The sequence below is a fragment of the Rhinatrema bivittatum genome, chromosome 8 (assembly GCF_901001135.1).
Source record: "Rhinatrema bivittatum chromosome 8, aRhiBiv1.1, whole genome shotgun sequence".
NCBI classification, from domain to species: Eukaryota; Metazoa; Chordata; class Amphibia; order Gymnophiona; family Rhinatrematidae; genus Rhinatrema; species Rhinatrema bivittatum.
This window is the reverse complement of record NC_042622.1, coordinates 96,336,086-96,357,663: the sequence shown is the minus strand read 5'-3', so window position 1 is coordinate 96,357,663 and position 21,578 is coordinate 96,336,086. Positions and strand designations below refer to the sequence as shown.

At 42.2% G+C, this 21,578-nt stretch overlaps 1 protein-coding gene across 1 annotated transcript in view; it reads left to right on the top strand.

The window, feature by feature from the left end:
- Positions 1-21,578, top strand: part of GPSM1 (G protein signaling modulator 1) — a 244,860-nt gene that overhangs the window by 137,268 nt on the left and 86,014 nt on the right. The window contains exons 10-11 of the mRNA XM_029612010.1: positions 1,601-1,671; positions 5,197-5,376. Coding sequence (XP_029467870.1) covers positions 1,601-1,671; positions 5,197-5,376 — 251 coding nt within the window. The remainder of the gene's footprint in view (positions 1-1,600; positions 1,672-5,196; positions 5,377-21,578) is intronic.

The window sequence follows — 21,578 nt, the reverse complement described above, 5'->3', positions numbered from 1 at the left end:
AGGGAAAAAAAGTTGCAGCGCTTTATTTGCTAAGTGCTGGACTGTTTCTGGGACCACATCAATAAGTCTCCGTCTCAGGAAGATGCTTTTTCTGAACCTCTGAGGAGATGTCCTAGGCTTTATAAATGAATAAGTCTAGAGTTGGATGGATTAAGATCTTGGTTTCCTTGGTGAGTACAGAGCTGTGGGTACCTTGAAGCTGGAAAATGCATTGGATTGTGGAGGGGGTGTGGAGGAGTGGGGATAAATAGTGTTTTCCTAATTAGAACAATTTTGAATCACTTGTTTTTGTAAAAAGAACATCACTTTTAAATAATTAGTTTTGTCTTGGGGTGGATGACGTGAGGGATGAAAATCCAAGCTCCAGGTTCAGTGGTCATTGACTTTAGTATGCACCATGACATGGTTCTTAGATAAGAAGACACTTGCTGTATAATTAAGTGATTTGGTGCTTGTTTTTGTATTCAAGAGCCTGCAGATCCTGGACTCTTCAGCAGGTAGAAAGCTAAGTTAGACTTTTTTTTCATAAGAGCTGCTTTGTGTTGCTTATTGGACTGCCTTGTTAACTTACTGCCAGTTTAAAGCTTCGTCTGTGCCAGATATTTAGCTTATGCTTGTGATCCCATCTTAGAACATGGCGTGAGTTTTTAATGGTAGTTAAGTGTTTTCTGTTTGAATTATTCGCAGATTGCAAAATGACTGCACTTGCCGTGTAAGCCCAGATGGCAGTTTGTGCCAAGAAAAGCTTTTCTTGGGTCTGTGAATACATCTTAACAAGTTTAATGCTTAGATAAGTGTACACACACACACACACACACACAACAGCAGAGGCACTACAAGTATCTCTCTCTCATTCTCTCTTTCACAGACAGACAGAAACACACTAAGGGCAATGGCAGTGTATTACCAATTTGCCAGAGCTAAAATGAGGGTGTCTTTTGCTCAAAGAGAGAAAGTGATATCTGTTGGCTACCAAGCGAGGTGGATATCAGTGCCATGAAGATGACCTCATTAGTTGCATGAACTGACAACCACTTGGAATGAAAGAACCTTTTCATATATGCTAGGCCACTGAAAAGTCAACAAAGATTAATATTTAGTACAAGAGCATTTTATTTAGAGGCAATGGCATTTATGGCTAGTTCACATGACACAGAGCAGTATCCATAATCCACACTGCACTTTTAATCTCCTGTGACAGGACATGCAGTCTATCTTGGAGGGTGCTTAGGGTAAAGGCTGTGGTGCTGCTGATAATGTGCTTGAGCTTTCAGACCTCACAGGTCCCTTTTTTAGGGAGTCAGAGGTCAGCTGGAGGAACAGGATATGGAGGTTTTCGATGCTGCTCCCAGACCAGGTTAGGAGTATTAGTAAATGCAACTGCCTGTCCCTTACACTTTGTGGACATTTCAGGATATCATGGTGTCAGGGCTGCATAAGCGAGGCTGGCAGAAAACATATGATGGTAGCATTGGGTTAATGGTTTATTGCTTAAGATGTGACTTCTGGAATAATGGCTGGAAGGATGATCGAATGAATGGGATATATATACATAGAGAGAGATCTGAATGATGAAATAAGTTGCCCGTTTTCTTTCTAGGTGCCAGACCAAAAAGGACACAGCAGAACAGCATGGACAGTTTGGACTTACTGAAGTTTCCTGCAGAAAAGGCAAGCACCGAGAATTTGTTTATTTCAGGGGGACCTGAGAAAAACAATATCCGTTGGGGAAAAATAATCTGCATTGGTACAGAGCCTTTGCTCTATGTATATTCCTGAATCACAATGCACCTGCCTGACACGGAAAGACAGAGGTGCAGCCAGCACTAAAGGCAGGAGACCAGGCTACAGTTATGTCTTCCACCAGCACATGGAGCCACGCTTGGGAGCGACGCAATAAAATGCGCGGGTCTACGCGTGGGTTGGGGGTGCGTTTTGAAACGCGCTAGACTAGCGCCCGATGAAATAAGATTATCGCGTCTAAAATGCGTGCCCAAACAAATGCGTAGCTGATAGTGCCCATCACATGTAAATTCCATGTAGATGAAGCTATTAGCAATTACCCCCGATGCAGGACATTGCAGGGCATCCAACGTACACGTTTTAACACTACAAATTTAACTCCGGCTCATGAAAAATAAAAAAGTATGGTGCTGTATGTCCTCCTACTTAGTATCATTGTGACACTTAAATTAACTGCTTGTGGTATTGAAAAATAAATATATATTGACTTGATTTAAAAAAAAAAAAATTCTTAAGGCAGCACAATGTAGACACCCATAGCATTAGCTATGGGTATTATCAGCAACCTCAGCAAAATAACACAGAAATTGGCCTGAAGAAGCAGGATAAAAATGCCCGTTGCAGTTGTGGGCGCCCCATGCATTTGAGCGCTCTGGGCAAACAATTCTTCCCTAGCGCACCCTTGGGTTTTTTTTGCGCAGCCCCTCATTTAAATACCGCATCGGACACCCAGAGAGTGTGGCTGCGTGCACGTTAGGAAAACAGGCACTCGATACGAGCGCCCATTTTCAGTGAGCGTCTTATTGCATTGGGCCCCTGGGAGTGCAGAAGGGAAAGTAGAAAGTGAATTTGCGCACTGAAGGCTCAGCTGGCGAATCAGACAGTGAGGTTAAGCACATTGGTGGGGAGGAGGGTCAGATGACTTCCTCAAGCTCATGCAGTGGTGAACTGGTAGAGAAAGAACTCACATCATTATCTGCAAGTTTTACAGCATTTAATTCTAACTGGGTGCAATTGGTAACTGATAAATACAGTCCCCCCTCTGCTAGGTTAAGAGAGAAGATATCCTTAGGAGTCTATAATAACTGAGTTCAGGAACAGGGCAGCCAACAAATAGCAGATATGAAAACCAATGGGTTTAAGTGATGAGGGTTTGCAGTGCACCTGGACCAGCTGCCCTGGTTTTAAATGAATAAACATTTGGAAACTGAAGAGCTGTTTGCAATTTGTCATTTGTAAAATTGGCTGGAAGGTATCACCTTGATGACGTGTCCTGGGAGATGCAAAGCAGCTGGTGACCAAGGGGGGTCAATAAGCAGAACCAGCATCATTAGTCTGCTCCATGGAAATATTGTCATGTGACTGTACACTCAGCTCTGACCCAGAGGAATTTCCAGGCGATACAGTCCTCAAACTGTTTTCTAGTTAGCCCCAGCTAGAGCAAAGGCTCCAGGGTGCACTGCTATGAGAAGCAGGCCTGGGATGGGGGTTAGGGGGGGGGGGCCATGACTGATCACCACGAACCCCTTTGACAGGTTACTGGCATGCTTCTTCTCACTGCAAGTGCTACTGCTGCTACATAATGGTTTGTACTGGACAATGTTTATGCTTTCTGTCACAGCACTGAAGTTCAGATCTGACCTGGCTTCAGTATAGTGCTGGGGAGACACTTCCCTCTAAGCCCGCTCTAAACCAGTGCCCCAGCTTGGGGTTCTGGGGCATCTTTCCCTCTGAACCAGAAGTACTAATATCATGCCCTAGACTGGATTTACAATTTACTCTTCTCCTACAACCAGTATTGAACTAATGAACCAGTAAGGAGTTATGGGACACCCTTTCCCCTGAACCAATATTGAACCAGTGTTTCAGCATGCTGTTAAGAAGATTCATGCAACTGAAACTGACATCTCCCTGATAAAACATTAAACCTCCCCACAAATGAACAGTGTAGAGCTTGTTGCATTTGTAGGAGTAGAAAGGTTAATCCTTTTACCTGCTCAATCTTAGTGCACTTAAAGGTGAATTTTAAAATGTTGCGTGCATAAAAATCAGCATATATGTGTGTAAATATAGCATATACCAGCATACTGTATGTGCTGTTTTATGAAACTTAAACATACACACGTAAGTAAGGGTGTGGGAATACATTTCTGTATGTAAAAAAGAGGTGGTCCAGAGGCATTCTGGGATGGAGTCAACATTTACACAGGTAAAGTTGCTATTGTATAAGAGATTTATGCTTGTGAATTTGGCAGCTTAATGACCTATATTTATATCTGCCCTTTATCTGGAGCAAGTGACCATAAAATACAGATTAGGTGGGGGAGACCGGGTGAAATGGCGGTATTAATGCTGAAGAGCCAGGGGGATCTCAATGACCTGCAGATGGACTGAGCGAACTGGTAGACTAATTGGTAATTCCGGTAATTTCATTGCCATGGGCATGTTAGAAATCTTCCGATTTACACTCAGAAAAGATGACTTACAGGGCAGTAAATGCGTGCAACTTTGAACAAGTAAAATTTCCAAGCGTATATTATTAAACTTGGACGTAAAATACATGATATAGCAATTGCACACAACTTATCTGGATAAATTGCTCTGGAATTTCTTGCCAGAGGATGTGGTTAGTGCAGTTAGTGTAGCTGTGTTTAAAAAAGGATTCGATAAGTTCTTGGAGGAAAAGTCCATTAACTGCTATTGATCAAGTTTACTTAGGGAAAGGCCTCTGCTATTACTGACATCAGTAGCATGGGATCTTCTTAGTGTTTGGGTACTTGCGAGGTTCTTGTGGCCTTGTTTGGCCTCTGTTGGAAACAGGATGCTGGGCTTGATGGACCCCTAGTCTGACCCAGCATGGCAATTTCTTATGCTCTTATGTTCTTATCTGGCTAAATCTTGAAAGCGGCAATTATCTGGACAAGTTCTGACTTTACCAACTAAGTCTTGAAAGCACTACTTATCCGCCTAAGTCAATTAGCCAGATAAGTAGCACTTTTAAGACTTATCCGGCTAAGTAGCAGCTTTGCCGCATCTTAGCTGGATAAATTGGAACGTATCCGAATAAGTGCCGCTACTTAGCCAGGTAAATCAGAATTTATCCAAATAAGTGCAGTATACATTTGCAAGTGTTTTTTTTTTAATATGCACACGTTACAAAGTACATTTGTACATATTTTCTAACCTGTATATATCGTATACACGCAGGTTATAAAATACAGGAGTAGATTTTCACACGCCCATATACACGCATACATGAGGCACATGCAGCTATTTGAAAGTTATCCTCTGTGTATCTGACATTCCTAAATTTCCTTGGTAAGACAATATAGATAGACACATCTCCATTCCCTGTATGGGAAAAATATTACCAAACTTAAAAGGTGTTCCTGAAAAACTATCAAAAAGATGAAAATGGTAGTAACTCTGTGTACATGTGATTTTTTTTTTCAGGACCAGAATGGAGACAGCCACCACATGGGAGACCTTAAGATAACTGGAAGGGACTTCCTATCTATACCTTTAAGAAGCAAGAAATATCGGGAAAGTCAAGTCAATTCTCAGAAAAAATCCCATGATGCTGGAGCAATGCCGCTGGACACTAGTGATGTCCAAGTCCAGATGTCTCAGCCGGTAGGAAGATGGCTTTTTTTGTTAAAGGTCTTTATTTAAAAGGTTTTTTTGGTTTTTTTAATTTCCCACCTAAGCCGGTGTAGGATGTCCCAGGTGGGTCTTTGCAGCTCCTCCTTCCAATTCAGGAGTTACTGGCTGAGCACCATGTCTCATATTTCTTTACTTTGAGTGCTACGATAGAGGCCTTCACCCTATAGCTCCAGGCTGGGAAAGGGGGCTAAGGAGAACCTTGGTGGATTTTCTGGAGGAGGCTCTCACTTAAGGCCTTACAGAGGACATGCTCCCAGGAAATCCTCTGGCTGTCACACCAATCGGCTTTGGAGACCAAGAATCTGCCCTCTCTGGGGGTTTCTTGCCATACCACCCTTCAGCCCAACTGCTGTGGATGTATGAACGACTCCTTAGGCTCCTCCCTTCCCACATGTTTCCACTATCTTGGCAGGGCTCCCAGCTCAAGCTGGTCCAAAGAGCAGGAGCTGAGACTCTCTGGGTGCAGCTGTCTCTTTTTTCAGCGACTTGATGTGCAACCTGCTGAGCTGCCCTAGTGTAATAGCGTGTGGCCAAAGTCTTTTTTATTTTTAACTTTTAAATCCATTTCATGAGTGATGTGACCTACTGTGTTAAATACAATGGCAATCTAACACCAGGTAATGATTGTGCATCTTTTTTCTGCCAGAGATCAGAGTGGCATTGCAGAGTCTTGGCTAGGTCTTGACATGAGGTTATTTTGGCATTCAGATGTACTGCTTCTTTGAAGACATGGAGAGAGAGAGAAACTGTATTGTAGCTAATACAAACGGGAGAAAGATCAAGGTCTTCAGACTCCAGGCTGTGATTTGTAGGGCTATCGGAATGTCCGCACATACGGCAGAGGAACTTGGCAATGCTTTGGGTTCTGTGAAACATTTTAGGTTGTAACATGAAGAGTGCAGGGATCATTTGGATGGCAGCAAGTGGGGTTTTATCTGGAAAGTAGTGTGTGTGTGTGTGTGTGGAGCTTTTCTTAACTTAGCTTGCATTGGTGTACTATCTTGTGCTTGCAAATAACTGGAGGACAATTTGCTATCCCATTCACGGCCGACGAGGCAACTGGATTCTTTGCAGATTCTGATACCCGTGAGCCATCTGGAAAACCACCTCCATAACCTTTTGGGAGTATGCGTGGTATCTGAATAAGGAACCTGCATGCTCTCAAAACCACATAGACGGCATCGTCTCTGGATTATTTTTACACAGGATCAATAACAGGTACCACGGATCACAAAGACTCCAGTTTTCTTTGCGACCTCCATACCTCTACTAGATCTTTGCACTGGTAGTAATGTGACAGCATGTGTGAGGAGGTAATTCACTGTAACGTCCTCATCCAGGAAAGAAGTTCTTGAGTAAAATTGCAGTTTCACTATAATACATTCTCATTGGATTTCAAGGAAAATTATACTGTCATTGTATTTATCATACAGTCTCTCTAGTATCTACTCTCAGAAATGCAGAAAGGCATAAGTACTGTATAAACTATTGTCGCCCTGCAGGAAATAGCAAAGACACTGATGTAAATTCTCTTCTCAGAGCAGCTGTGAGGTCAATTAAAAATGCTTACATAATAAGAATTGTTTCAGTTATAAGAAACTTGCTGAAGTCTTAAAACATGTTCTTATAAGCAGAGTGTTCTCTTAACAACCAGTGTTTCCCTGGTGAACACTATGAGGTGGATTTTAAAGCGAGCGCGCATGCACCCATGCACGTGCCTATCGGTGCGCAAGCAAGGATAAGCTGGAATTTTAAATTGTGCGTGCACTTGCAAGCGTATATTTTAAAATGCACAAACCACTTGCAAGTGTGCTCCTCATTTGAAGAAGTTACTTGAGCACAGCTAGCGCTTGTGTGTTTTCCATAGGACCTAAATCAGCTTTTACGCGCGTATGTCAGCAGATTTCTAAACATGGTCACGCGAGGCACATTCCCAGTTTTCCTAGTTTGTCCAGTTAATAGCGAGGTTTGAAAGACCTCTCTAAGTCTTCATCCTATATGCCCCCCCCCTGCCTTCCACCCAGTTGACCCAGTCCCCTTACCTTGTTCTGTGAGCCTTAAAACTCAAAATCTACAGACTTGCTCCCGAGGAGGAGCAGCAGTAAAGTTATGCGGATATCTAGCCTACACGCGCTGCGGTTTTCAGTTTCAAAATTCGGAGTTACTGGTGTAAATCTTAGCCCCCACCCCAGAATGCCCAGGCCCCGCCCTTTTTCTGCCCCCTTATTCCTTACACGCTCACAGCTACATACGTGCATATTTGGCAGCTTTTTAAATCTGCGTTGCTTTCAGACAGCCCACATATGCACGTAAGCAATGCTTTTAAAATCAACCTGTATTGTCATAAGAGCACCTGAGGTGAAGAAGACCATTGGCATTCACTTTATCAGTGTTATGTTCATGGCCAGAAGAAATCATTAGAAATCTCCCTTTTTGTTGCGCAGCTTGCACGAGCTGAACTTCATGCTCTGACATCCTCCCTCAGGGAGGGCTATAGGAGCTCTCTTTCCTTGTGTCCTTGTGACACTCCCATCACGCAGGTTCATAGGAATCTGATAGGAGCTGCAATATGAACGTACTTTGGCTATTGCCTCTTGGAGCTGTACTACAACCACTGGTTTGTTTCGCATAGATTGCCTAAGCTGGAGTTTGAACCGGTGCTCTGTAACGCTGTGTCCATTCCACCTTGAGCCATCCAGTCCCCACGGCTGCAGGCTGAGGCCAATTGAACGCAGCAATCCCATGCCAGAGATGAGCATGGGCTCATCTCCTCGAACAATTCTACATGATCCTGCCTCTAGTCTCCGGTCTGGCTCAGTGTCCTGCTGTCAGACATCACTGACCAAGGCATATTTCTGACTGCAATTCTGATTTTAATCAGATTCAGTAAAACCCAAATGCAAGGTTGACAAGTTCAATATAATTGTCCTTACTCAGTGCAAGTGTACTCTGGATAAAAAAATATATATATATTGCCCACTCATTTTGGATCAGGAAATTGCTTGGCGTTAAAATGACCATCCATAATTATAAAAAGCAACTTCACTCCTGACAAGTGCTCAGAAAGGACAAAACCACATATTTTCTTTAAAAAATCATGACGGTAACTTTTAAACAGCCATGCAGGCGCACATGTACGCACATATGCCGGCTCGTGCCAAAGCATGAAGCCATATCATAACATATGCACATATATGCACGCATGGTATAAAGTAGGCTGTATGTGTGCGCACGGTTTTTTACGGACATGCACATGTGCATACAAATGCCGCATCTATCGAGTAAGTGGGGGGATTTTACAGGGATGTTACCAATTCCTTCCCCTAAAATTGCACATCTAAATAATGTAAGAGAAAGAACTATCTCTATACCTGGACCCCAACTATGGAACTCTATTCCGCAGGAATTACGATTAGAAGCAGACATCAAATTATTTAAAAAGGGGATTAAAACTTGGCTTTTCAAACAAGCCTTCCAAGAGCTGTTAACATAATGTTTTCAATCTACTGATTTTATACTAAGGTAATATTTATATTTTTTATTTTATTATCTCTACTCTTACTATACTGCTTCTCTAATTGTTTAAATTTTATAATTATTTAGCCTACTATTTTTAGTTTTTACTATTTTATTTATTTACATTATGAAACTATGTATCTACTTCCTTTCTTCTTTTGGAAATGCAAATATTTTTAAATGAATATCTGCTAACTACTATAAACCGATTTGATATGCTCGCATGAAAAGTCGGTAAATAAAAATTATTAAATAAATAAATAAATAAATAAATAAATAAAAATAAATAGATGCGCACTGATGCAATTACCAGTTTTCCCAGTTTGGGATAAACACTGGCTTTCCCAAGTCTACCTGGCTAATAACTGTTTATGGACTTTTCCTTCAAAAACATGTCCAATCTTCTTTTGAACCTCACTAAGTTGTTTTCGTTGACCACATCCTCTGGCAACAGATTCCATAGCTTGATTGTGCACTGAATGAAAAAATACTTCCTACAATTTGTTTTAAATCCGCCGGTTGCTAGTTTCAACAAAATGAGGAGTCCACTACTGCATGAAGTTAGGAGGCCACATAATACCATTTAATATATTATTTTTACATTTTGTCTCAAGATTTAAACGCTTCTTCCCAGCAAGTCCAAACTTACCATCAGCAGGTAAAAGTTCCGCTTTCAGCACCCTTTCAGAGTTGCTGTCAGCTTAAAAAATAAATAAAACCTATCAGTAATTGGTTCCTCTGATGACCCAGTCTCCCAGCAGTAGAAGCTTTCTTTTAAATTTGATGATGCTTAATAGGAGCATTGATATGATTAAATCCCTTTCAGACATCACTTCATATTCTATCGCTGTAACTTCTTTTTTTTTCAGTGTAGAAAAGGTGTTGTATAAGGATAACAGCAGGGAGTATGGGTGTCTCTTCATCACAGGTCTTATTCTGCCAGAGCCCACTGTAATCCATTTATTCCTTGGTTTCTGAATCTTGGATGTCTGACATTTCTGTGGGAATGGGGGCGGATATAAAGAATGCTGCACATTTGAGAATATTGGGTGTTTCAGAGTCACAAGTCTTGTTCTCTTAAAGCCCACTGTAAGCCATTTATTCCTGGGTTTCTGGATCCTCTGTGGGAGATGGGGGGGGAGATATTCTGGATGCTTCAAGGAAGGGGAGGTTTTTGAAACCTGGACAATTACTTTTTCATTGCAGATAGCTAAAGGCAAATTGGTCAAGGCCTTGGGACATAAGCACTACAATTGATACACTGAATAAAAAACATTCTGCTAATAGTGACTAATATAGAAGTTGTGAGATTGGTACTTTGGTCTCTATTATTCATTTAACTTAAGTCCTTGGAAGAACTATTTAAGAGGAAAATACCCTAGGGATGGGTGGGGTGGGGCAGGGCAGGCTAGGAGGGAATAAACAATTCTTGTAGATATCAGCCTTTTTTTCCCTTTAATAAACACAATAATTTAAATAAAGACTAGCAAGGATTCTTAAAATTCTATATAACTATGAAACATATAAGAACATAAGAAATTCCCATACTGGGTCAGACCAAGGGTCCATCAAGCCCAACATCCTATTTCCAACAGTGGCCAATCCAGGCCACAAGAACCTGGCAAGTACCCAAACACTAAGTAGATCCCATGCTACTGATGCCAGTAATAGCAGTGGCTATTCCCTATCGGCCCAATTTTTAATGGCTCACGCGCATAAAACATAGGGGTTACGCATGCAGCTGGGGGTTGGGTGCACCACGCACATTTTAAAAGGAGCCCGGCGGCCACACTTTCCTTTGGGGTCTATTGGCGTCCTGAGAGGCCCGTTGATTTCCTGCTTACCTGCTTCCGGAATTGGCGGTCGGTGACGTCGGAGAAGGAGGAGTCGGGTAGACTTGAAAACTCTGTCTACTCCGGCGGACGTCGCCACACTTTCCTTTGGGGTCTATTGGCGTCCTGAGAGGCCCGTTGATTTCCTGCTTACCTGCTTCCGGAATTGGCGGTCGGTGACGTCGGAGAAGGAGGAGTCGGGTAGACTTGAAAACTCTGTCTACTCCGGCGGACGTCGCCACACTTTCCTTTGGGGTCTATTGGCGTCCTGAGAGGCCCGTTGATTTCCTGCTTACCTGCTTCCGGAATTGGCGGTCGGTGACGTCGGAGAAGGAGGAGTCGGGTAGACTTGAAAACTCTGTCTACTCCGGCGGACGTCGCCACACTTTCCTTTGGGGTCTATTGGCGTCCTGAGAGGCCCGTTGATTTCCTGCTTACCTGCTTCCGGAATTGGCGGTCGGTGACGTCGGAGAAGGAGGAGCCGGGTAGACATGAAAACTCTGTCTACTCCGGCGCGACGCCGCCGGCGCGACAGTTAAGCCGCGCGCAGTCAAGGGGCGCGCACGGCTTTGTCCGGCTTCGTCCGGATTGGGACGGTAGTGGACGACAAATTTCCCCGAGGAGAGTGTGACCTTGGAAAGCGGCGACAAGATAAGTAAAGAACTTTCTTCCTGGGTTAAAATTGAAAGCATTCTTGAAGTTTATTTTGTTTCAAAGGCATAGTAATTAAATGGTTGAGCGAGTCGTAGAATATAGCCATGCCTTATTCTAAAAGAAAGGCTAACTTAAGAGAACTTTCTGTTACCTCTACGCCAGTGAAATCTTATCAGCCAACCATTTCTGAGTGCTTTCAAACTCCCTCATTAAAGACACCGGATGGGGCCGCTAGCGGCATGATCCAGGAGCAGGACCTAGCCGCTTTGGCCAGTGAAATATCTCTTACCCCCGGTGCCCTGGAGAAACCGGATCCTCCTTTTATGGAAACCGAGATTGCCAAAATAACATCAGGAGGCCCTCTCGATCCCCTTAGAGATGTTGGAGAATCAACAGGAGCCTCAATGGACAATGAAGAACAAAAGTCCGGGGTAATCGGGGAAGGCTCGGACATAGCAGGAGGAAACGGAACTCCTTTACATCCAGGGGAGGTTGGTTTGGGGAATACTGGTCAAGAAATATTGGAAATTACACCTAAGAAACTCACTTTAGAGGAATTGGGACTGATGATCATGAAAATGCAGAGATCAATTAACAATTTAACTTTAAATGTGCAGGAAGTCTTGAATAAAAATGTATTAGTGCAAGGGAAAATAGAAACGTTAGAGAAAGATGTTAAAATTATTGATGAAAAAGTGGGAGGATTACAGAAAACACAGGTTAATTTAATAAAATCAATACAAGAGCATGAAGGGAAAATAGAGATGATGGAGAATTTGAGTAGGAAATTGAATTTAAGAATATTAAATTTTCCAAAAGTCCATCTGGTTACTCCAGTAGATCTCTTTAATAGTTACTTAAAGAATATTTTAAAATATTCAGAAAATTCCCTGCCTAAATTATCTAAGATCTACTATTTACAACAAACTAAGGAGGAAAGTAATTTAAAGCCAGCAGAAAGTTTTAACCTGACTGATTTTTTTAGAGAAATCATATGAATCCAAAATTGAAACAAGATCCACTTTGCTAGTACAGTTCCTTTTTCAATCAGAGAGAGATGAAGTGTTAAAACTTCATTTCACTCAACAAAAACTAGATTTTTATGGAGCGCCGGTAAGAATATTTCCAGATGTCACGCGAATAACACAATTAAGGCGAAAACATTTCATTGCACTCCGAAAGGAAGTACTAGATAGAGGGGCACTTTTTTCCTTACGTTACCCTTGCAAATGCTTTATAAAATATCAACAAAATTCATATATTTTTAATACTCCAGAACAATTAAGAACATTTCTCGACACACACCCCAGAGGGATGTAATTATGGGAATATAAGAAATAGAAAATGAAGGAGTACCAGGAGGAATATTACCTAGTTTATAAGATTCCTAAATTTTGCTCCATTTGTTACTTAATGTCAACGTTTTCCAATTTTTTCTTTTATTATCCTTGTTAAGATATGATATCGGGGTAGATATTGTATGACACTTTAAATTCTTTTGAGTACTATGTTTTCCTGGTATCTATTGTATCTTTGTAATAATTATAAGAAATGCAATAAATAAAAAAAAAAAAAAAAAAAAAAGGAGCCCGGCCACGCGCGTAACCCCTGTTATGTGCACAAGAGCCGGGCCTCGGCAGAGGGGTGGTCCAGGGGTGGGGAGGGGCAGTCTGGGGGTGGGGAGGGGTGGACTGGGGAGGGTGAGGCGGGGCTAGATGCCATTTGCTGCTGTGCCTGGGGATAGTGCGCCGGCAGGGTGCCGGCGCGTGCAACTTGCTACAGCTCCTTTGCAGGAGCAAAAGGTAAAAAAAAAAAAATAGGGGTACCTAGGGTAGGGATAGGGGGCAGGTAGGATAGGGGAAGGGGAAGGGAGTTCCCCAGTTCCCTCCCAGTCCACTCCTTAATTGGAACAGACTGGGGGGGAACTGGGGAAGCCAGACAATGCGTCGCTGTGTGATTTTTGCCTATGTCTGTCCCCCCTTGCACACTCTGCCTGCAATTTTATAAGATGCACGTACCGGCGCGTGCATGTTATAAAATTGCACGTCCATGTGTGTGCACTGGGTAGCGCGCGCATGTTCTTTTTTAAAATCTACCCCTATGTCAACTTGATTAATAGAAGTTAACGGACTTCTCCAAGAACTTATCCAAACTTTTTTTTTTAAACCCAGCTACACTAACTGCACTAACCACACCCTCTGGCAACAAATTCCAGAGCTTAATTGCGTGTTGAGTGAAAAAGAATTTTCTCCGATTAATTTTAAATGTGCTACTTGCTAACTTCATGGAGTGCCCCCTAGTCCTTCTGTTATCCAAAAGAGTAAATAACAGAGTCATATTTACTCGTTCTAGACCTCTCATGATTTTAAAGACCTCTATCATACTCCCCCTCAGCCGTCTCTTCTCCAAGCTGAACAGCCCTAACTCTTTAGCCTTTCCTCATAGGAGAGCTGTTCCATCCCCTTTATCATTTTGGTCTACCTACTCTGTACCTTCTCCATCGCAACTATATCTTTTTTGAGATATGGCGACCAGAATTGTACACAGTTCTCAAGGTGCGGTCTCACCATGGAGTGATACAGAGGCATTATGACATTTTCCATTTTATTCACCATTCCCTTCCTAATATTTCCTAACATTCATTTGCTTTTTTGACTGCTGCAGCACACTGAGCCAACAATTTCAATGTATTATCTACCTTGACGCCTAGATCTTTTTCCTGGGTCGTAGCTCCTAATATGGAACCTAACATCGTGTACCTACAGCATGGATTATTTTTTCCTATATGCATCACCTTGCACTTGTCCACATTAAATTTAATCTGCCATTTGGATGCCCAATCTTCCAGTCTTGCAAGGTCCTACTGCAATTTATCACAATCCGCTTATGATTTAACTACTCTGAATAATTTTGTATCACTTGCAAATTTGATTACCTCACTCATCTTATTCCTTTCCAGAACATTTATAAATATATTGAAAAGCACCAGTCCAAGTACAAATCCCTGAAGCACTCCACTGTTTACCCTTTTCCACTGAGAAAATTGACCATTTAATCCTACTCTCTGTTTCCTGTCTTTTACCCAGTTTGTAATCCACGAAAGGATACTGCCTCCTATCTCATGACTTTTTAGTTACCTTAGAAGCCTTTCATGAAGGAATTTGTCAAACATCTTCTGAAAATCCAAATACACTACATCTACTGGCTCACCTTTATCCACATGTTTATTAACCCCTTCAAAAAAATGAAGCAGATTTGTGAGGCAAGACTTGCCTTGGGTAAATGCATGCTGACTGTGTTCCATTAAACCATGTCTTTCTATATGCTCTGTGATTTTGATCTTTAGAAAAGTTTCCACTATTTTTCCTGTCACTGAAGTCAGGGTAACTGGTCTATAGTTTCCTGGATCGCCCCTGGAGCCCTTTTAAATATTGGGGTTACATTGGCCACCCTCCAGTCTTCATGTACAATGGATGATTTTAATGATAGGTTACAAATTTTAACTAATAGATATGACATTTCATTTTTTAGTTTCTTCAGAACCCTGGGGTGCCTACCTTCTGGGCCAGGTGATTTGCTACTCTTTAGTTTGTCAAACTGGCCTACTACATCTTCCAGGTTCACAGTGATTTGGTTCAGTTCAGTTCATCTCCAGAATAGGTATCTCTCCAACATCCTCATTAGTAAACACAGAAGCAAAGAATTCATTTAGTCTTACTGTAATGGCCTTATCTTCCCTGAGCCCCTTTAATCCCTCAGTCACCTAACAGTCCAACCGACACCTCACGGGTTTCTTGCTTCAGATATATTTTTTAAAGTTTTTAGGAGTTTTTGCCTCTACAGCCAAATTCATTTCAAATTCTCTCTTAGCCTCCCTTATCAGTGTTTTACACTTAACTTGACAATGCTTATGCTTTTTCCTATTTTCTTCAGATGGAACCTTCTTCCAATTTTTGAAGAATGTTTTTTGACTAAAATAGCCTCTTTCACCTCACCTTTTAACCATGCCAGTAATCACTTTGCCTTCCTCCCACCTTTCATAAAGCATGGAAAACATCTGGACTATGCTTCTAAGATTGTATTTTTAAACAATGTCCATGCCTGTTGTACACTTTTATCCTTTACAGCTGTACCTTTCAGTATTTTTCTATTTTCCTCATTATATCAAAGTTTCCCTTTTGAAATTTTAGTGTTAGAGCTATAGATTTACATATTGTCCCCCTTCCAGTTATTAGTTCAAATTTGATCATGTTATGATCACTTTTGCCAAGAGGCCCCACCATCATGCCTCTCTCACCTCCTGCTTTCCACTAAGAAATAAATCTAAAATAGCTCCTTCTCTCATTGGGTCCCAAACCAATTGCTCCATGAAGCACTCGTTTATTCCATCCAGGAATTTTATGTCTCTAGCATGTTCTGATGTTACATTTACCCAGTCAATTTTGGGGTAATTGAAATCTCCCATTATTACTGTACTGCCAAATTGGTTAGCTTACCTGATCTCTCTTAGCATTTCATTATCTGTCTGATCATTTTGGCCAGGTGGACGATAGTATACTCCTATCACTATACTCTTATCCAACACACATGGGATTTCTACCCATATAGATTCTACTGAGCATTTAGTCTCTTATATGATCTTTAACCTGTTGGACTTTATACCCTCCTGGACATAAAGGGCTACACCCCCACCAAGTTGATCCTCCCTATCATTGCAGTATAATTTGTACCCTGATATAGCACTGCCCTATTGGTTATCCTCCTTCCACCAGGTCTTTGAAATGCCAGTTATGTCAATCTCATCATTTGCTGCTATACACTCTAACTCTCCCATCTTAGTTCTTAGACTTCTGGCATTGGCATACAGACATTTCAAAGTGTGTTTTTTGTTTGTATTAACAACCTAATTTTCAGTTGATATGGATAATTTGGAATTCTTTTACTTAGCTGATTCTTTACTTATAAGCACATGGGCTGCTTTTGCTTTTATTGGAACCTTTCTGTTGGGATGCCCTAACTCTCCCGTTTCATTAGTATTCTTCAAAGATACATTCCTCCAAACCATGCACTGCTGAGTGACTGTCAGCTTTCCCCCTTGTTCTTGTTTAAAAGCTGCTCTATCTCCTTTTTGAAAGTTTGCGCCAGCAGCCTGGTTCCATTTTGGTTAAAATGGAGCCCATCCTTTCGGAAAGGTCTCCCCCTTCCCCAAAAGGTTGTCCAGTTCTTTACAAAACGAAATCCCTCTTCCCTGTACATATTGAGACTCCGGAGCTCTGCCTGCTTGTGGGGACCTGCACGTGGAACAGGGAGCATTTCAGAGAATGCCACCCTGGAGGTTCTGGATTTCAGCTTTCTACCTAAAATCCTAAATTTGGCTTCCAGAACCCCCCTCCCACATTTCCCTATGTTATTGGTGCCCACATGTACCACGCCAGCCAGCTCCTCCCCAGCACTGTATATAATCCTATCTAGGTGATGCGTGAGGTCACCTAGATAGGATTATTGACACAGATAATGCAGAAAAAATATGTATGTCAGCAATAAAAGCACTCTATAGTATGGCTAAGTTCAGATTATCTGAGCAAAAAGATCAGATGGGTATATGTGTCTCAGTAGAAGCACCTGTGCACCTTATTTTGCTTCTAACTTGATTAAGTAGTTAATCAAGTTAGAAGCAAAATAAGGTGCACAGGTGCTTCTACTGAGGGTATAAAGTCCACCTTAGTGCACAATGAATCACCAGACCCAGATGATACCAGCCCTCTTTTTCCCTTTAATAAACAAAGTAATTTAAATAAAGATTAGCAAGGATTCTTAACATTCTCTCTATATATATAACTATATATATATATATATAACTAGGAAAAAAAAGTATAAAGATATTCCAAACCATACAAACACAGATTACGCAGAAAAAATATAGAACGTGTAGGTAGCGTGAAGATGGGATAAAGCAAAAATAATTGCTAAGGAGTCAAAAAAATGAATACTGAAACTGAGCTGTTCAGAAAAAGACAAGGGATGTAGAAAAAGCAAGAACATTTGTGAGTGATTGCTTCAAAATCTGCCTTTCTGTCAGCTTTGATCAGTAAAGTGAATACTGTTTGTTTATTTTTCAAAAGTAATTTTTCACTCAAAAAGGGAATGGGCATTATCACATAAACATAATTTAAACAATACGAAATGGGGAGGAGCAATTTTATAGCAGTCCACATAGAGCTGAAGTCTGGGGGATATGCTCATAAGTACACTTTTGAAAATTCAGATGTTGTCCCAGCAGGTGGGTGCACATGTGCCCAGAAAGTTATTCCTGCTCCTGTATGGGTGCAACTTTCTGCATCAACCTTTATGCACCTCTTTCAAAATCCAAAAGTATGCACGCAAATTCTTTTCCCACTCCAACTCCCACCCCAACTCCTGCCTCTTGCTAGTGAGGGTGAAAGGATGCATGAAATGTGCTTTGTGCATACTTTTACATGCACAAGCCCGTAACTGATTTTCCAAGTTGCTTTGAAATTCAAACCATAAAGCATTAAGTAACATTGCCTGAAATAACTACTAATTTAATCATAAAAATTAGAGATGTGCATTGTACCGGCAATCGTTTCCGGTTTCGTTTTCGTAGAACCGCAGGAAATATCGTTTCCCGCGGTTCTGACCGTTTTTTTTCTGCTGTCCTGATCTGAAAAAAAACAAACTATCCTGATCCTTCAGATTTAATTATTTACAATCCCCCACCCTCCCGACTCCCCCAAAACTTGCCTAAAGTCCCTGGTGGTCCAGCAGGGGTCCGGGGAGCTCTCAGGCCGTCGGCTGCCAGTAAACAAAATGGCGTCAATGGCCCTTTGCCCTTACCTTGTGACAGGGGCTATCGGTGCCATTGGTCGGCCCCTGTCACATGGTAGGAGTAATGGACGGCCGGTGCCATTGGTCGGCCGGTGCCATTGGTCGGCCCCTTACTATGTGACAGGGTCCGACCAATGGCACCGATAGCCCCTGTCACATAGTAAGGGCAAAGGGCCACCAGCGCCATTTTGTTTACTGGCAGCTGACGGCCCGAGAGGGGGACATCGCTTCTGAGACCCCTGCTGGACCACCAGAGACTTTAGGCAAGTTTTGGGGGTATTGGGAGGGTGGGGGATTGTAAATAGTTAGATCTGAAGGGTTGGGGTGGGTTTGGGGTTTGTTTGTTTTTCTGTGTGCCCTTTCAGCACCCCCCCCCCCCCCCACAAAACGATAAGAAAACCACATGAAATTTCGTGGGGTTTTCCTATCATTTTCGGGGACTCCCGATACATGACGAATTAGGAAATATCGTATGATATTTTAATTCATCAAAAAAATGATGCACATCCCTAATAAAAATAGTGCATGTTCTTGGCAATACATTAAAAAATTTAATAATTTTAATAAAATTGAATAAAGTAGAAAGGAGTCTCTGGAACGAGGGATCGTGGGATGAGGGTGAAAAAGGGGTAGGCTCAGGAGTAATCTAAGGAAATATTTCTTTACAGAAAGGGTAGTGGATACATGGAATGGCCTCCCATTGGAGGTGATAGAGAATGGGACAGTATCTGAATTGAAGAAAGCCTGAGACAAGCATAGGAATCTCTGAAGGAGTGGTAGAGATTATAGAGCTGAGCAGTTATTGTAGATGGGCAGACAAGATAGGCCATATGGTCTTTTTTTTTTTTTTTTGCTGTTATGTTTCCTATGTTTCTAATTCAAGGGTAAGCAACACCCCTGTGGTGCCACCAGCAGGTCTGGTTTTCAGAACATCCACAATGAATATGCATGAGAAATATGTGCATACCATGCAAACGATGCATACAGACATATCTCATGCATATTTATTGTGGTTATCCTGAAATCCAGACTTGTTTGTGGCCCTCTAGAACCAGAGCACCCTACCCCTGTTCTAATACAACCAGAACAGCAATAATAAAACTGCATGGCGTGGCAGCTACAATAATGTTCTATGTGCAATACACAGTTGCTTTTGCTGTATCTTACACAGGGCCTGGAACTGTCATAGTTCCTGCTGAGCATGCCTTTCCTAATTCATCCTTTTAAGCCACAGATCTCAGGCAGCGAGAGCACCATGTCAGTCTGCCAAAAATAAAGTTAGTTTAAAGAAAATCAAGCAAATTGGGTAGAGTTGATATCTTTACAAGGTGATTGAACATTTAAAGCTTCAAGTTGCCTGAAGGTTGCTTTTCCTTCTGCAGGCTGCTTAATGATGGGACTTTGGTAGTCCAAACAGCTTTACATCTCTACCCAGCAACTTGCTTGGTTCTCTTTTAACACATCCGAGTTACTGGCATCTCGAAAATGGTCTCATCGTAGGGTTCAGGGATAGAGGAAATGTCTGTAGAGTTTAGAGTGTGAAGCATTTTGTATTTCAGGATCTTTACAGAGAGGGGAGGGGCACCAAACACCCCAGCCTTTGAAAGAGGGGTGAGTTGGTGAGAGAATGAGGGAAACCCTGTAATTCCCCATTCAAATGCATTGGAGTTAGGGGACTTTTAACCTGAAGACAGTAGAACTGGGGGTAGAGAGGCACTTTCCCTAAGAAACAGGCCGATACAGTACAGTGTGCTCCGACGGAGCGCACTGTTAGCCTGCTATTGGACGCACGTTTTCCCTTACCCCTTATTCAGTAAGGGGAGGAAAACGCGTGTCCAACCCGCGGCACCTAATAGCGCCCTCAACATGCAAATGCATGTTGATGGCCCTATTAGGTATGCACGCGGGATACAGAAAGTAAAATGTGCAGCCAAGCCGCACATTTTACTTTCAGAAATTAGCGCCGACCTTTGGGTCGGCGCTAATTTCTTTGGCACCAGGAAAGTGCACAGAAAAGCAGAAAAAACTGCTTTTCTGTGCACCCTCCGACTTAATATCATAGCAATATTAAGTCGGAGGTCCCGAAGAGTAAAAAAAAAAAAAAGAATTCTGAATTCGGCCCGCAGCTGTCGGGCCGAAAACCGGACGCTCAATTTTGCCGGCATCCGGTTTCCGAGCTCGTGGCTGTCAGTGGGCTCAAGAACCGACACTGGCAAAATTAAGCGTCGGCTGTCAAACCCGCTGACAGCCGCTGCTCCTATCAAAAAGGAGGCACTAGGGACGCGCTAGTGTCCCTAGCGCCTCCTTTTACCCGGATCTACCGCTGGGACTAATTTAAATACTGAATCGCGCGCACCAGCGAGTGGCCGGTGCGCGCACCGCAACCTGCTCTGCCGCAGACTTTACTGTATCGGCCCGACAGTGAGAACATTAAGTGGGAGGCTTGGTGATTCTGCAGGCCATAAGTGAGATGCTTTCTATTGTTCATATACAGTATCCTTACAACCAAGGTATAAAAATCTAACCTAGAAAGAACATCATATAAAAAGAGCATAAGGCATTCAAGAAGATTATGTTTAGTTCATATGGAACTAATCGCCAGACCTCTCTGTTGCCTTACAGTTCCATTTATCACCTAGCACAATAACTACAAAATTATTATTTTCAAAATGTTATAGGGATGAAATGTTCTTTTCACTTCTAGAACTTCAGGGATGGATGTGCATCCAGCCTTTGGGCGGATGTTCATGCCCTCTGCCTGCCAATATCTAAAGGGGAGAAGAAACACAGTTACTGGCAGCACTACCCAACTGAAAGGGCATAGAGAGAGGTATGAGGACTTGACAAGGATGACCCAGTGGCAGTACAATTCCTGCCTCCCCGTTATTCCTCTTCCCTTAGCTAATCCAAAGTGCTATGTCATAAACACATTAGATGCCCTCCTTGTTACATTCTTTTCTCAGATGCTGAAAACCCTCCAGGCATGCACTTGGAGAGTTAAAATTGCATGATCTGCTTTTGAAGTTGTCTTATGCTGTCCTTTTATATAATAAATACCATGTATAGCCAGGGCAGAAGAGACCTGGTTTTTCTTGTGCTGAAGAATTGCAGAGGTGAGCAGATGATATGTTTAGACACTGGACACTTACCAAGCACCGTTCACCTCTACAGAACTTAAACAGTCCCCTAGATTAATGCTTTCCCGCTAAGATACTTTTGTCATGATATTGAAACAGGCAAGAACTGTAAAGGAATCTAAAGGGCACAGCTTGCTGCAGGGTTCCAGTGGAGGATATAGTTTTGTTTGTGTTATTCCTTCAGTAA